The sequence below is a fragment of the Lampetra planeri genome, chromosome 15 (assembly GCF_965212315.1).
Source record: "Lampetra planeri chromosome 15, kcLamPlan1.2.h2, whole genome shotgun sequence".
NCBI classification, from domain to species: domain Eukaryota; kingdom Metazoa; phylum Chordata; class Hyperoartia; order Petromyzontiformes; family Petromyzontidae; genus Lampetra; species Lampetra planeri.
This window is the reverse complement of record NC_136121.1, coordinates 12,665,264-12,680,715: the sequence shown is the minus strand read 5'-3', so window position 1 is coordinate 12,680,715 and position 15,452 is coordinate 12,665,264. Positions and strand designations below refer to the sequence as shown.

The 15,452-nt window shown below is 43.3% G+C and overlaps 1 protein-coding gene across 4 annotated transcripts in view; it reads right to left on the bottom strand.

Annotated features, from left to right (window-relative positions):
* Positions 1-1,304: 1,304 nt before the first annotated feature.
* The window catches only part of LOC144722744 (phosphatidylinositol-3,5-bisphosphate 3-phosphatase MTMR2-like), a 28,891-nt gene continuing 14,743 nt past the window's right edge, over positions 1,305-15,452 (bottom strand). For all 4 annotated transcript variants that reach the window (XM_078601106.1, XM_078601109.1, XM_078601107.1 and 1 more), the window contains 9 exons: positions 14,208-14,291; positions 12,500-12,655; positions 10,535-10,726; positions 10,119-10,304; positions 8,790-8,996; positions 8,014-8,106; positions 7,473-7,586; positions 7,000-7,176; positions 1,305-6,050 (listed from right to left, as the gene is read on the bottom strand). In XM_078601106.1, the coding sequence (XP_078457232.1) occupies positions 5,535-6,050; positions 7,000-7,176; positions 7,473-7,586; positions 8,014-8,106; positions 8,790-8,996; positions 10,119-10,304; positions 10,535-10,726; positions 12,500-12,655; positions 14,208-14,291 (1,725 nt within the window). In that variant the 3' untranslated portion in view covers positions 1,305-5,534. The remainder of the gene's footprint in view (positions 6,051-6,999; positions 7,177-7,472; positions 7,587-8,013; positions 8,107-8,789; positions 8,997-10,118; positions 10,305-10,534; positions 10,727-12,499; positions 12,656-14,207; positions 14,292-15,452) is intronic.

Sequence of the window (15,452 nt, the reverse complement as noted above, 5' to 3'; positions counted from 1 at the left end):
TGAGGCTGTAACAGTATAGTGGAGTGTATAGTAGTGTATAATGTAGTGTAGAGTGTAGTGGATAGTCGTGTATAGTTGTGTCGTGAAGTGACACGAGGCTGTAACAGTTCGAGACCACTGTGCCCGAAGCAGATTCGAGTGGCGCTGCTGCTGCTGCGTCGGATTCTACAATGAGCTCCAGTGCAAGGCGAGAGTAGTGAGGTGAGGTGTGGGGGAACCTGTGAAGACGCGATGACAAAAGACAGGCGCGATTCTATGTCCTGCTGGCGAAAGGGAGCCAATGAGTCGAGTCGTAGATGGACACCAATGACACGAGCAAGGTTGTTCTGTAACAGTTGCAATTTGAGGATGTTGCTTGAGGACTTGGAGAGAATGGCATTACAGTGCATTATTTCGTGACTTTTTACCTTATTTGTAGTTTGCACTCCTGTAAATGTTTGTACTGTTGGAACTTGCTGACCCATCCCGTCTGGACATGTGAAAAAGAGCGTCATAGTTTATCGGATTATTCCTCCAGGATAAATGAAGATTCTGATGCTGCATCACAGGTCGATGAACAAGGAGCACAGGCAGCTGTTCCCACTGATTTGAAAAAGTTGGGACGATTCTGTGCGGAAAAGCAGTGATATGGAACTCTTAAAACTACAATCAAGGCTACAGCAATAAGACAATATCGTACTCTTTGGTTCTTTCGGTAAAGTCACGTAGGTATAAAATTAAATAAAAAACTTTTTTTTATAAAATAAAGTTGTTTTAATAAAATATTTTTTTATATAATTTTTTTTTTATATATATAAAAAGTTTTTTTTCTTTTATACCTACGTGACTTTACCGAAAGAACCAAAGAGTATGGAACATTGCAGTCACGAAAACGTAAGATCTAAACGAAGACAATATCGTCGGTGCAGTACAGGTATTTTTTCCTGGCCACTGAAGCGTTGTGGGCTATAAATGGAAGATTGAAGACGAGCCATAGGAGTACGATTATGGCCATGCAACGCAAACTATGCACACAATATTATTGGTTCTTTCGGTAAAGTCACGTAGAAGGGAAATAATAAAATAATAAAAAATACAATTCACGACGTTTCGATTGCAACACAAGCAATCATCATCAGGTGTGAAAAACACAGCAAGATTTTTTTTGAAAAAAGTGGCGTTTTTTTCAAATATTTTATTATTTCCCTTCTACGTGACCTTACCGAAAGAACCAAGAATATGAATCCCTGCTGCAGTCACGAAAGCTTTAAATCGAAATATGCACAAAATGTTAAGGACATTAGTGCAGAATAACACAACAACGATTGAAATAACAGTCCTCAAAAACCCTTTATTAATCCATATTAACCGTTTTTTCTCTAAATAAATATTTCTGAAGCAAATAATATATCTGTATGGGCACTCAGCACTCAATTGGCGCAATAAGGCAACAAACAAAAAATCATTTCAACGTTTAAAAACGGTAACTAACTTTTACACAAATTCTGTAGAGAAAGCAATTCTGCTCGTATCGTTATCGTCGCACTGTTCAGGAGGCTCCGACGAAGTGTCATCAATGCCTACATGAACACATGTCTACAGTACACACAAAACATCACATTTATACTTCATAAATGTAAATAATTACACCGCACAATCGTGGGGGTTGTACAGATTGATATTGCATACCATAAAAAAATTCCCATTTTTAATAAAATTATATTTTTCATATAACCAATTTGTGTGTTGTCAAAAATAACACTTTTTTACAGGTCTATCTTTGAAGACATTTAATTTACTTATATACTGAATGATATATACTGAAGTGGGAAGACAAATTTAAAATATTCCAATCACGTTCCTCAGTTATAATCATGTGATTTTTTTTACATTTTGGCTACTAACGGATAATACAAAACACTAATTGTGCATTGTCTCATTGTTAGCCACTTTTTTTGGTAATTGTCAACTTACAACAAATATAAAAATGCATCTTAACAGACAACATATGCGATATCAAGTCTTTTTACAAAAACAACTTTCATCAACGATTAAAAAAAAAGTGTGTGCACATTGGTCAAGGTGACACAAGTACTGTTGCTGCAAATTAAAATAGGGAGAGTGAAGAAATGCCGAATCGAAAAGTGCAACCAATTAACCAAGTGTCCCAGGAAGGAATTTATCCAATTCGTGACCACGATTACAACTGCAATTGGATTTGACAAGCAGCGCCCGTACACACTCAAACACACAGCTCTGCATAACAAAACCATCATAAACTAACCAACCCACTGCTGGTTTTACCAAGTCAATACATAACCTCTGGTGTAAAATGCATCGTTTCCAATTCCACATGCTTGAATGTACAGCACAATGTGACTGCAAGACACAGCTCTGAAGCCGAGCCATGCTCGGCACATGCAAGTTAGTCTACGTGTACCGTAACGTGTACTCGGCGAACGTGTTGTGACAGGCACCTACAGAGTATTGTAATGTCATCAAGGGCACACACATCGTGCTTTGAGTGAACACAAAAGCCAATGTATATTCACTTTGAAGAGGACATGGTCATCCTGCCGAGCAACGCGAGACAACGTTGAGCAGCAAAGTGCAGTTGTGTTACTTTGGTGGGCATTTTATTTCCATTGGAAAGATACGAAACGACTATTTAAGTGAAGTCAATCATGCGCCTTTCATGGACATGGGGGCAAAGCACAACAACAGCAGCTAACTTGAGATAAATCTTCAAGTCGACGTGGAACTCAAGACTGGTGGATATTTGTCTGGAGCAAGTCGGTGTTAAAATCTGACAAACCATGTATTTATTGTTCGTCAAGCAGTTGTGTTAAGTGACCAGCTTTTTAATCTATATATCCGAAAGGCATCTCGAGTTATGCACATTTCCATGATCACCCAGCCATAGAGTTTAGATACGAGACTGCCAACTTTTAAGTTATTTATAAACATAACCGTTTATAAATAGTAGTACACTGATCACTACCCCATTTCCATACAAGAAGAACCAACCAAACCGGTGATAGTTGTTGCTACTTCACGTGAATAACACCAACTGGTCTCTCCTTGTTTGATTAATTTACCAGCGGACGATGGATGGATGGTTGTAATTGCATACAGGGTTATATTCGAACATGCGTATACAGTAGCTGCTACACATTTAGCTTCTTATCGTCGCTTTATAGCGTTACAAGGCTCGCACATAAACAGTGCCCCAGCATGCTTACGACAAGATCATGACGAATCGCAAACACCCAATACATTTTTATAACCTAATTTGAGGCGTAATTTTCATTTCTTAAAGCCAGAACTATTTCCGCCTAACAATTTGCTCTAAACGAGTGCTTTTCTTTTTATCGTATTACAGAAAACGTTATGCATATTAATGAACGTAAAACCACTTCTCCTTGGCTCACCGACAAAACGGGAGCAATGAGCAGCACAGATAAATTCATCGAACGAGTGCCAGAGTTCATTTCAATCCGGGGCTGCAAAGTTGAATATAGCAGGGTGCAGCTGGGTTCGACGATAAAATATATCCTGGCAGGGCTGTTCCAAAAAGGGGGGGGGGGGGAATAACCAGTTGTAGACTAAAAGTCACCTTGGCTGAACGTCGAAAGAGGCACTTGTTATTGGCATAGTTACACAAATTGCGAGCCCCTCATGCACACGGTGAAATATTTTGGTAACTCCCCCTATTTGTTTTTCCTGCACACAATTAAAGGGCGGGTGTATATAACAGATCCAGATCCCAGAGGGTGGTAAGAAATGCATGTTTGGATTTGGAAACTTAATGGATCCCGAGCATGCCACCATTTTTCCATCTGTATATCATTTAATGTTTTTGCATACATTTTTTTAAAGCTGCCAAATGGGTTGCCATGGGTTCATTGCACAAATGGCACCTGTTTATACAATATTCTGGTAAGTGTGCCATAGTTTTTAAAACGAAAATAACTTGTAAACATGATTTGGAATGTTTGAATGTCAATTCTATAACTGTAAATATGGTTGTAACTGTGGACATTTTCTTGTAACTTTCAAAGACACTGTAGTTTCCTGTAGGATCTGATTAAGTCTTTTTGAAAACAGATTTGCGAGCTGTCATTCAGGAAGTGAATTAAGATACGATCCTCCACATCACAAGACGTTGCCAAAGGCAGCTTTAGCAAATATTTGGCTGCTCGATACTCTGTTTCACTCTCACCTGGTTGTTTACGGATGAATATAAGGAACGGCACCAAAATAATCAAAAATAATATCGTGCAATAGTTACATTTGAGGCACATGTAGCAATTCAATAAAGGTCTCCTTTCAAAAAAATCTATTATCAGTTTTCAATAGTGACATTCCAGTGGGAGACACTGATGGAAATTACATTTTGTGGGTTACCTTTTTACCGTGGAAAACACGAGTACACGTGATGGATAATATATTTTGAATGTTTATAAGTCCACGGACGAGGTTTGTTTGGCAAACAAGTGCTCAGTGGATGGCTACGTGGCATAAATAGCTTTAACCACATGGCACACGACGACATGCTGATCGTCAAGGCCCCTTCCATCAGCAGTGGCATAAGTAATTGCAGGGCTCCGTTACCTTTACACTACACAAGTGGCGCAGGCACTATATGAAAAGCAAAAGCCTAAACATATCTCAAGTAAATTGCCACTGCGTTATTTTACAACAGAAATGTCAGGTGAGAATGAAACAGAATATCCATAGTAGCAGCAACCACAGTTAATACATATCCGCCCTTTAATGTTCCGTTAATGAACCACACGGCCACACGTCCACGTTGAGTTCCTCAAAAGTACGTATTTACATTATGGAAGATCAAGAACGCGCGCACGACGCGTTTTATACTGTACAGTGAATGTCCAACCCACGCGTCGGCTCGATGCATTATTAGTGTCAGTGATGAATATCTACATGCCCATTTCAATCCACAGCTCGGCATTGCATAAATCGCACTCTCAAAACGCTCTTGCAGACGACAGTCCCCTTTTAAGTTCGACATTCAAAGTCATGGCCACAAAGCACCCAATCTGTAAAAAGCACCGGGATCTGTTCTGTACAAGACGGTGAATTATCGGCATTGCCGGCACAGTGACACACTTTCAAAATATCCAAGAGTTTCCCCCCTACCTCTCCAATTTGTCATCTAATATGGATGCCGTTTCTTTTGGCGTATATACTGACATTTTTTGATATCTGCAATGATGATGCTGCTGCTGCTGCTGCTGTCAGTTTGTCTGGCAAAATGCCCTCTGTAGTGGACTTTCCACCAGTGCAATAAAAATGCAATACCATTATACTAAAACAACCCAACGGCTTAACGACATTTCCTCGCAGATTCAAAAATGCCGTAGAGATAAACAAATCATACTGAAATTTCCCTTATGGATTCATTTCCACGTTTTCTTCACCAGACTTCATTCGTGCTTACCGTGTGCAAAATTAACTGGCGTTTGATATTAAGAGTCCGTTGAGAAGAGAGGCTTTGCTTCAGCTCCCACTCAGCAAAGGTGGGGGGAGGTTCAAAACCTCGACGATTGCATCATGGACTCCCCCTCGGTGTACGCCCCATCCCTTGCCATCTCCTGTTCGGGATAAAAAACGGAGCAACCCACGGTCGTGAGCCTAGGCACATTCAGGCCCACATTGGGCATCCCGTGCGCCGCGTTGTAGTCCTGCCGCTCTGCGTGGAGGCCAGAGTTCGAGTGGTTGGTGTTTGGATGCTGGCGAGGCTGAGGAGACGTGCGGTGGTGGGCACGTTCCGCATTGTTCGCTGCGCCGAGGTCTACGGAGTTGTGGTGCCACCCGGGCGCAGGCTGATATCTTTCCGGCCTTGCTGAAGAATTGTGAGGTGGCAGAGAGTTGTTGGACACGTGCGGCTCGTAGAGACGCGGGTCGGAGGCGCGCAGAGGACGCGCCGTGCTGTTGTACGACGGGGAGGTTGCACGGTTGGCCAGACGCAGCTCCAGCTGCTGCACCTTCCGGCTCAACTCCTCCCGCTTGGCCAGCAGATTGCTGCAAAGCTCCTCCACGGGGTCCTGTCAAGCGCAACACGATTGTAACCCATGGACGCACGCACGCACGCACCCACGCCGAAGCATTGCTTTCAATAAAATCCCAAGTGTTCATCAAGGTTGCCATATTGGGCTGTTTTGCGAACAATGTGTGGGACTTCTAAAGCGATTCCTAGGAATTAGTTTTCAGAAAAATTGGGTTGTTTTTTGGGCTCCACTGAATAAGTAATATTTAAAAATACTTTAAAAAACACGCTTTAATGAAATGTACCGTACGAGTAATGGCAGAACTCCACGACTCCAGGAAGTGGTCCCGAAGCTTGCCATAACGTAAGGGACTGTGGTGATTTACAGCCAACGTGAGTTGAGGTGGACAATTAGACCCAAGCCGAAACATAAGATATAAAAAAGATCGCTTAAAAATATATATTTTGTATTTTTAATGATAGAATATAGTATTGTCATTTGTACGACATACGTATACCAAGTTTGCAGTCGATACATTGGGAAGTGGGTTAAAATTGAGTTACAAGATTTGAGCATACGACAACAGACAGAGTTGAGGATACAACAGACAGAGTGCGTTAAATAAAAGCGTGTAAAAATGGGGCACTTTCGAGCCCTTCTATCCAGAGGTCTCACACTATTGACCTAAAAAATATATATCTGGCAGCCCAACACATCTTCGGTTGTATGCGAGTGCAGGGAAGGAATGAACTGCAAGCACAATTATCAATTTGACTAAAGATTGTGACAATCATTTCTTTTTGCGTTTAGGTTGTTGTCCTTCCCCGCCCCTCCGATTAGCACGGTTGGCTACGTACGGTGAAAGAAGTTCAACATACACACAACAAAATGAAGCAAATGTATGCGGCTGTGGTAAACGACCGACTGTGCAACTGCATTCATGTAATACACAAGAGTAAACAAATATGGTAAACTTGCACCCCCCCCCCCCCGCCCCCGTCAGTACCGGAAGCTGAGCGATGGGGTCCCAGCGGATGTAGTAGGAGACCCACAGCTGGAGCTGCCTCATGCTGTGCGCAGGCGTGAGCACGCGTGTGTACTCCCGGTCATACAGAGGGCTTATAAACTCCTGCTGCCGGCTGTTCACCATGGACCACAGCGACACCGTCCTCTCACGAATCCTCTGTGGTGGGGGGGACATTTTTTTCTCATGAAAAAAATACAAGAAGTCATTGGGCTCATGTGTTACGTATGCCGTCGTGAACTAAGAACCAAAGTTAACTAAGAAAATACATTTCACTTCCAACATTGTGTTCGTTAAATTGCACAAAATGGAAAAGCATTTACATTAAATTAAAAAGGTGAAATGTGTAATGCACATTACTTAATACAATTTTCAGTATTAAATACACAATTAAGTACATCGGTGACATTTTCATGAAGACTGTAGGCATGCTTCATCTCTCAACACTCTCATACCTCCTGCCGCCTGCCTTTCTCACAGTTGCCGATGAAGGTGCCGTAAAGGCAGCTATACAGGTTGTCCAGTAGCATGATCAAAAAGTGCTCGTTAAATTCAAATGCCGTTGGGAACTGCACACGCGCACACATGCACACGCGCACACATGCACACGCGAATGAGACTCACGTTATTTACCATAAAAGTAACTTTATCCGAGATCCTGGAAAACAACCTTGGATCGTGCAAGACAATTGGATGAAGCACGGTCAACTGAAGACAGCTGGCGAACACGATGAGAGTTTTTCTGAGGTTCCTAATTAAAGCCTCAGACGGGCCCCACCACTGCTCTCCATGGCTTTGGTCTGGCCAAGAGAATGGTGGAGGCTCAATCGCCCTTCTGCTTCAGAACAGCGACGTATAGTCTCAAACACACTTGCCATTCGCTTGAAGAAGTTGCGAATGATCGTGAAGCCAATTTTTGTTTTTATATATATATATAAATCTCACACTGAACTCTAATCATAAATATAAAAGTGCTGTTTTGTTTGGCGAATGTACCTGCTTCGTAAGCTGCCACACACAGTCGACAAACTGGAGAAATATCGGCGAGCGATCCGAGTCGGCGTGATTCTTGTCTCCGTGCCCCACTCTCTGTATGCAATCATTGGCAACACACCATCGGCACCCAAATGTTGCACGAAAGCATAACAGTTGGAAATTCAACACATTTAATTTCGAATGTTAGTTCAACAAAGCCAGGTCCAACGTTTAATCGCAAAGACACTGAAGTGTAATATTGACGGGATGGGCTTTTTTTTATTTTATCTTGACCACTACCAAGAATAGAAAATAAACAACGAAAAACTGTCACATTTCAACACATTATGAATCTACAATTAGCCTTTTGTCAATCCACTGCTGGGCGATGGCCTCCCCACACAATGTCACTGGAGGTTCGTGAAGATTATTCGCCACGCACATAAGCTATCGCCAAGAATGACATTTAGGTCACTGGGTTCAGGATACAGCATGCTAACCACTGTTCCCACTGCTTTCCCGTACACATATATTCACACGTACAAATAAGAACACTAACCAAAATAGACATGTATAGCTAGCCTTGCTTACATGAAAGACGTGATTTAAACTTACATCTTTGAAAAAACTGCATTCAAGCACCATCATTTTGGTAACCAACCAATGACGATCCATCGTCATAGAATACCACATGTGTTTGCAAACAACGCCTCGGCAGCAGCCGACGGCACTTTGCGAAGGAACATTTCCAAGTCCCCATTTTATCATATGAACGTGTGTAGAATCGCAGCCGTCACCTGTTGGAACTTGTGCCCCGAGCTGACCCACTCCTTCTCGACGAGCACCTCGAAGCCACGAAGCGTCCGGTAGTAGGGGTCGAGGAGGAGCATGGCAAGCGCAGAGAGCTGCGCCGTGCGGTCCCAGCCGTCCGAGCAATGCACCAGCACCGACGTGCGCTCTAGCTCCAGCTTCTCCGCTATTCGGATGGCGCCCGACAGCACAGCCTGGTGGGAGGGGCAGCGTTGTCGACATGGGTGAACCCACAGAGGCAAACGGCAGCTCTATGTTATGCCCTACAACCAGCGTACGCAAGTATGTATGTTGAACTTCTTTCGCACCGTACGTAGCCAATCGTGTTAATCGGAGGTGCGGGGGAAGGACAACAAAATAAACACAAAAAGCAGTTTTAAAGAAAATAGTTTTCAGCGACGGCCAACCGACGTCTCGAGCCGCATGCGGCTCTTGAATCCACCACATGCGGCTCTATCGAACGGGCATAATGTAGGACGTACTATTACAGTAGCAAAGAATAATTAATTAAAGTTGCACGATAAGTTGTACGATATAATATTACATATACACTTGGCTGTTGGCAAAACTCACGGGAACTTTTTGCCTCTTCGTCCATTGCGGGTTGGCCACCCCTGCTCTTTGCAAGACTTTTAAAAAGCAGGGGCATGCGACCGATGGCCCTACGGCGTAGTTTTGAACGACACGCGAGCGCCAGGGGTACGTGGCGTCACTCACGCTGACGTGACATTATGTTTGCTAGTTTTTCACGGGACCCACTTAGCACGACGAGATTTAATGGATTCTCAAAGTGACATGTGCTTGAAAAGGATGAACACCCCTGGCTCCTATAATGCTTTAAAAAAAAAAGAAACCATGAGATTTATTAAATTTGTACCAATATATTTCTCTCAAACAACAGCTTAATATTAATTATAATGCACAAATGAGTGCATTTACAATATTAATTTAAAATAGCTTATCAATGAGTTTTAACACGGAGGCACTTGATGAACTTTGATGTCATCTTCTTGGTTCTTTCGGTAAAGTCACGTAGAAGGGAAGTAATAAAATAATAAAAATAAAACATAATAAAATTATTCTCACGACGTTTCGGCCACAACGCAAGCAGACTCTGTCGCCTCGACGGACCTGGTTTTCACCTGAGGACGGCTGCTTGCGTTATGGCCGAAACGTCGTGAGAATAATTTTATTATGTTTTATTTTTATTATTTTATTACTTCCCTTCTACGTGACTTTACCGAAAGAACCAAGAAGATGAATCCCTGCAGTCACGAAAGCTTTAAATCAAAATTGAACTTTGATGTCCTAATCACCTTTATGTGCTCGAGCCAATGTGTGGCCTCCAGACTGGAAAGCCAGCGCGACTCAGTGACGGTGGGGAACACCAGTTCCTTGAGCTTGCGCAGGCTCTCCCGCATCACGTGGATGTTGTGGATGTCCAGGAAGACAAACTCGGCAAACGGGTAGGCCTCCTCCGTCTCATACCCGCCACCTTTTGCCTGCCGAAGAAAAGGGACACTGTGACCTTAACTTGGACCACTTTGTATTAAATTGAATCCCAACATATTGGCAAAGTTAAAACTTTCAAAATAAAAACAAACGATAGTCATCAGTTTACTTCATGGCACGTCTAGAACAGCAGAATCGGAAACACTTGCGCCCACTCAACAAAACTTCACTCGCAAAATTATAAAGATAAGCTCCGCACACGAGCTCTGCAAATTCCCACCTTGTTGGCGATTGCATTGACACCTGGGCGCGCGTCATAGATGGCGAGTCTCCGTGATTGGCTCGTGTTCGCCATCATGATCAGCTGCAGGTAGCGCTCATCCTCACGGCTCCGCTTGCCGCTCACTCCCACCTGCGGCTGGCTGCAGCGCGTGAGCGAAGCCAGGTTACCGGGGTGCAGCCATGACAGCACCTGCACAAGTTGGTCCCAGCGGGTAAATCGGCTCCACCACCGTTTGTTGGCAGAGCAAAAACGCGGCGTACGAGCAAAAGCGAAACGAACACGACGGTGTGCACCTGTGTCCACTTAGGCCATGGATGGGGAACATTCCCTATGGGCGGGGAGGGCAGATATGGCCTGCGACCTTTAACCTCACGCGGCCCACGGTAACACGACCTCGTACCGTCACCGCGAACATCTTGGCAGCAACTCATGGGGAACTTGCGGAGAATATTTTCGACGTGGCAACATTTATTCCTGATGCTAGGAAAGAGGCCACTGCAGTGGGGACATTTCACGTCGGATCACTCAAATTCTGAAATATATTTTGTGACCACCACTAATTTAGAACAAATGTGGCACAGTTGTGGCTATGTTAAGGGACATGATGAATTTAAAATTTAAGCCACTGGCTCCAATTGCTTCCAAATGATTATTAATTGAAGATTTGACCTTTTTTGGTTCCCGAGAGGTCCAAAGTTACAAGCCATACCTTCCTTATATTGTAACTACAGAGAAAACAAAGACATCATTGTTTGCATTCTTTCAGTCCTTTCCAAACAATGTAAAGAAACACAAGTATTTACATAAAAATATAATGATTATTTTGCAGAAATTTGGTGACCTTGACCCAGACCACATAACCCGACTTGGATATAAAAACAACTGTGGGACTAGAATTCCCCTACCCTGGGCCACATAGCTAATAAAAAAATCAAGCAGAGCTCTTCATGGTCTCGAGATAACAGCCATGAATGCTTTAAACAACCAATTATTGAATCAGTATTATCATGAATTTGGCCAATATCTTCAATGAACTGTAATTTGGAAGCCGTTTAACCCTCTAACCTCCAATTTTTCATCGTTTCACGTCTACATGCTACCTACAAGGGTATCAAATTTCATCAACATTGGAGGTTTTCAGATTTCAAGCCCGTTGATTTGACGTAAAAATCCAACGAGGTGTGTTTTAAACGTGGCCTGCCAAAGCCATCTGAGAGTAATATTTGGTCTTCAGGAAGGCAAAAACTCCCCAGCCCTAACACAGAAAATGAGCCGACGAAGAGCGGTATTTCTATAATTAGTAGATGTGTGTCCACACTGCCACTTGACCTCACATTGCCTAAAATGTTAAAGACACCAGGTGGCGCTGCAACACAAGCTCTTCCCCTGTCGAAGTGATGACACCATGGCAGCAATGTTGATAGAAAAACAAATTACTGTACCAACAATATCAACTTACTGCGAGTATTGAGAAGAATTTCTGATAGGTTATACGGCCAGTAACTCATCGAAAATATTCAGTTTGTGGACAAATCATATGCGGTACGGGTGTACATTTGCCCAATAGATTACAGCCCTCTGTCAATCCAGTCAATCCACTGCTGGATGAACAGCCTCCCCACACCAGGTCCGCCATGGAGGTTGTTTGATCATACTTCACGATGCTGAAAAGTGCGGCTTGGTGAACAGAGGAGCCAGGACTGGTTTATATAATCACTCAGCACTACCGTTTTCTGTTGACGAGAATCAAATTCGGGTCTCCAGATTCATACCGAGGTGTAACGCTCACTATCGCACCGCTACACCCTCGTCCGTCCCATAGATATTCAGAGCAAAAGCCAATACACAGTGTTTTCCTGTGAGCCCAGAGGCAATTGTTGATCATCTCAATGGTATTGAAATCAGTATTACAACTACCCCCCGCCCCGCCACCCCCAGCATCGTAGGCTTCCTGGGACTCACGGGCAGCCGTCCCCGTGAGCGGAAGGCCGCAGTGCGTCGCAGGTCGTCATCCGTCGCACTGCGCGGCACCACCAGCACCGTCGGATAGGTGTCGCACAGCTCGTACGATTCATTCAGCTTCGATATTTTCCATGGTGGGTTGTCCATGCTCCCTACCTGGACACAGACAAAGGCAAAGATACCCCCGAATAGCCTTAACATACTTTTGGGGCAAGTGCTGTTAGTGAACACCTATGAAGGCCGGAACGGTGTGGGTAGTCAACACCGGCCGCCTTTGTCTTCCTAGTGGCAACACATTTACACACCGCACCAGGTACTGATTTGAGGCTGAGTCGACATAGGGGAGGCCCAGGATCGGTTCAGATAATCGTGGTGTTGGTGGCCGTGAGCGGGAATCAAACTCGGGTTGTCAGGTTCGTAGTGCGGCGCACTAAAACCGCTGCACCACCGCTCTCCCACCACCCAGACACACGCGCACATTCTAAACCGACCTCGGTATCAACCACGGCGTGCAGGGGCGCGTACCCCGCAAGTGCGCAAAACAGGACGCACCGTGCAAACCACTCCCTGTAGTTTGTCATCACTGCATGCAGTCATAAATAGGAATCTAATGATGAATGTAATCATTATTGACATGCGTTCAAGATTATTTAAAATGTATGCACATTATATGCAAATAGTCAGCTAACGTTCAAGGTCCACTGGACAGTGAAGTGGGGTGATGATCATCATGATGTGATATTTGTGCTAATAGTGAACAAAACTGTACAAAGACAAAAAAGAAATGAAATTATAAAATGAAACAAAACACACAAAATTGCATTAAAAGCCTGTATTTTATATTATAAACTGGTATTTTGCAACTGGTATACATGAACGTAAACTCAACAAATATTTACTTGAAACAACATCACAACTAGGAAAAAATATTCTAAAAACTCAGCTTATGTAATGAAGTAAACTAAAAGGTGTGCCAAAACAATTCACATCAGTTTCCTATTTTCACAACTCCACATGAGGGAAGGGACAATCGACCATTGAGCGTTTGTGTTTGTTCTTGATAGGCTGTGTGTGGTGTAAAGCCTTGTGCCTTCATACAATATATTTTTTTACGGGAACCACAAAACAAGATTTGGCTTGCAAAAATGCTGGCACTGTGCTCATACCTAAGGCAGTAGCTGTTTAAAAAGTAACTGCTGATTTGCCAAGCCAGCAAAAAAACCCATAACATCAATACAATAATGCACTGTAGTACATCGAGAATTTTTACGCCAACATTTTAGAAATTGAGTCGATAGGCAGGTCACGTGCGTTGGGGTCATTTGAGAGTGCTCTCACGCCTCTACCAAGACGTCCAACCCCAACGGAAGAGGAGGCCAAACACCTTCTAGTTGGGGCCACTCTCAAGCTCCCTTTAGTGGAGACTTTTCCACCAGCAGTGGCATGAGCACGACATTTTCCTTCTTCGATATTAACTAACATCAACCATTATTTTTTTGTCAAATGGCATCCAAAAACAGGAAGTATTTTTGAAAAAGAGGAAAAAAAAGCCTTACGAAATAGTAGCGCACCACATCCGCATTTCCTCAACATTGTTTTAAACGGAACAACTCTTTGGGAAAACTCCATAACAATGATAAGCATGAGGGCAAAATAAAACCCCACTGTTTGCTTCCTGCTAAACGCAAGGCTTTGCGTACTGCCTTACCAGTCGCTGATACTCCTTTTCGGGGTCATACATCTTCCAGCCATCCTCATGGAACCGCTCCTTGTAATCTAAAGCAAACAGCCGCTGGAACACACAAAGAGATACACAAGTAATAAATGCATCAGTAATTTGCACATTATTTAAAAACAGGTAAAATGCACCGAGAACCTCTCATGTACAAATGTGTGCACTAAATGTAACCAAAATAATATAATTTTTTTCAATGTAATTTTTTTTGCCAATGTAACATATTGACAGGGATGCTGCTCTGGTGGAGTGTCAAGCACACCGGACTTGCAAACTGGAAGTCGCCTGTTCAACCTACTGGCACAGAAGCTGAAACCAAAAGGCACGTTTCTTAAATCCTCCTGCAATCTCTCTACCCAGCAGTATTCGTGGGCACGCGGTGAGAAACGGCGTGGTGGTGGGGGGGGGGGAAGCGTGGGCACTCCACCCACTTGCACGACGTTTGGCCAGCGTGGAAAAATATGCCAAAAATCACCTCTAAAAGAGGGGCTCTCTTTCGAGCTTCCTCCAGTGAAGGGCCCGTTACACGAGCAGTGGTCTCAACAGGAACTTGCAGGGCTGCAACTTTACCTTTCACCTATGATAGGTTATGTTGACCACCTCACATTAAAAAACTTTTAATCTGAACAAAATGTGATCCCAATGTGGGACATTCCACAAAGGCATGAAAGGCAGCTAAGGCTTGTGACTGCAAATTGGCTATGGCCCAACATCTGCCTGTGGTGTTCCAGTTTGACGTTAACACAACGCAATGTTCCACACAGCCCAACAAATGGTTGCAATACATTTACTTAAACCATACCCCGCTTGAATGTCCCGTGTGAAATGATAACTCCTACAGAAGCGTTAGCAGCTCAACAAAACAGAAGCTTTGTTGGCAGAAGTACAAAACAACTCCGGAAACAGAACAGGAATGATGACTTTCACAATTTTACTTATTTCGGTTTTCCATAATAGAGGTTTTTTGGGTTAAATCGCGTATTGGTCGCGAAAGCCTACGTGTTAAACTATTTCGGTTTTCTTGTTAAACAATGGCCTCACGGTGTTCTTTACTTTACACATTGGAATTCAACAAATCAATACATGGACCTAGTGAAAATTTCCACTATCTCTTGAAACTCATTAATGCGACTTATCAAGGTGCCATTAAGGTTTACAGCTGGCTTGCACTTAGGTTTATTTGATTTAACCAGGTAAGAACTCAACAGACCAGGATAA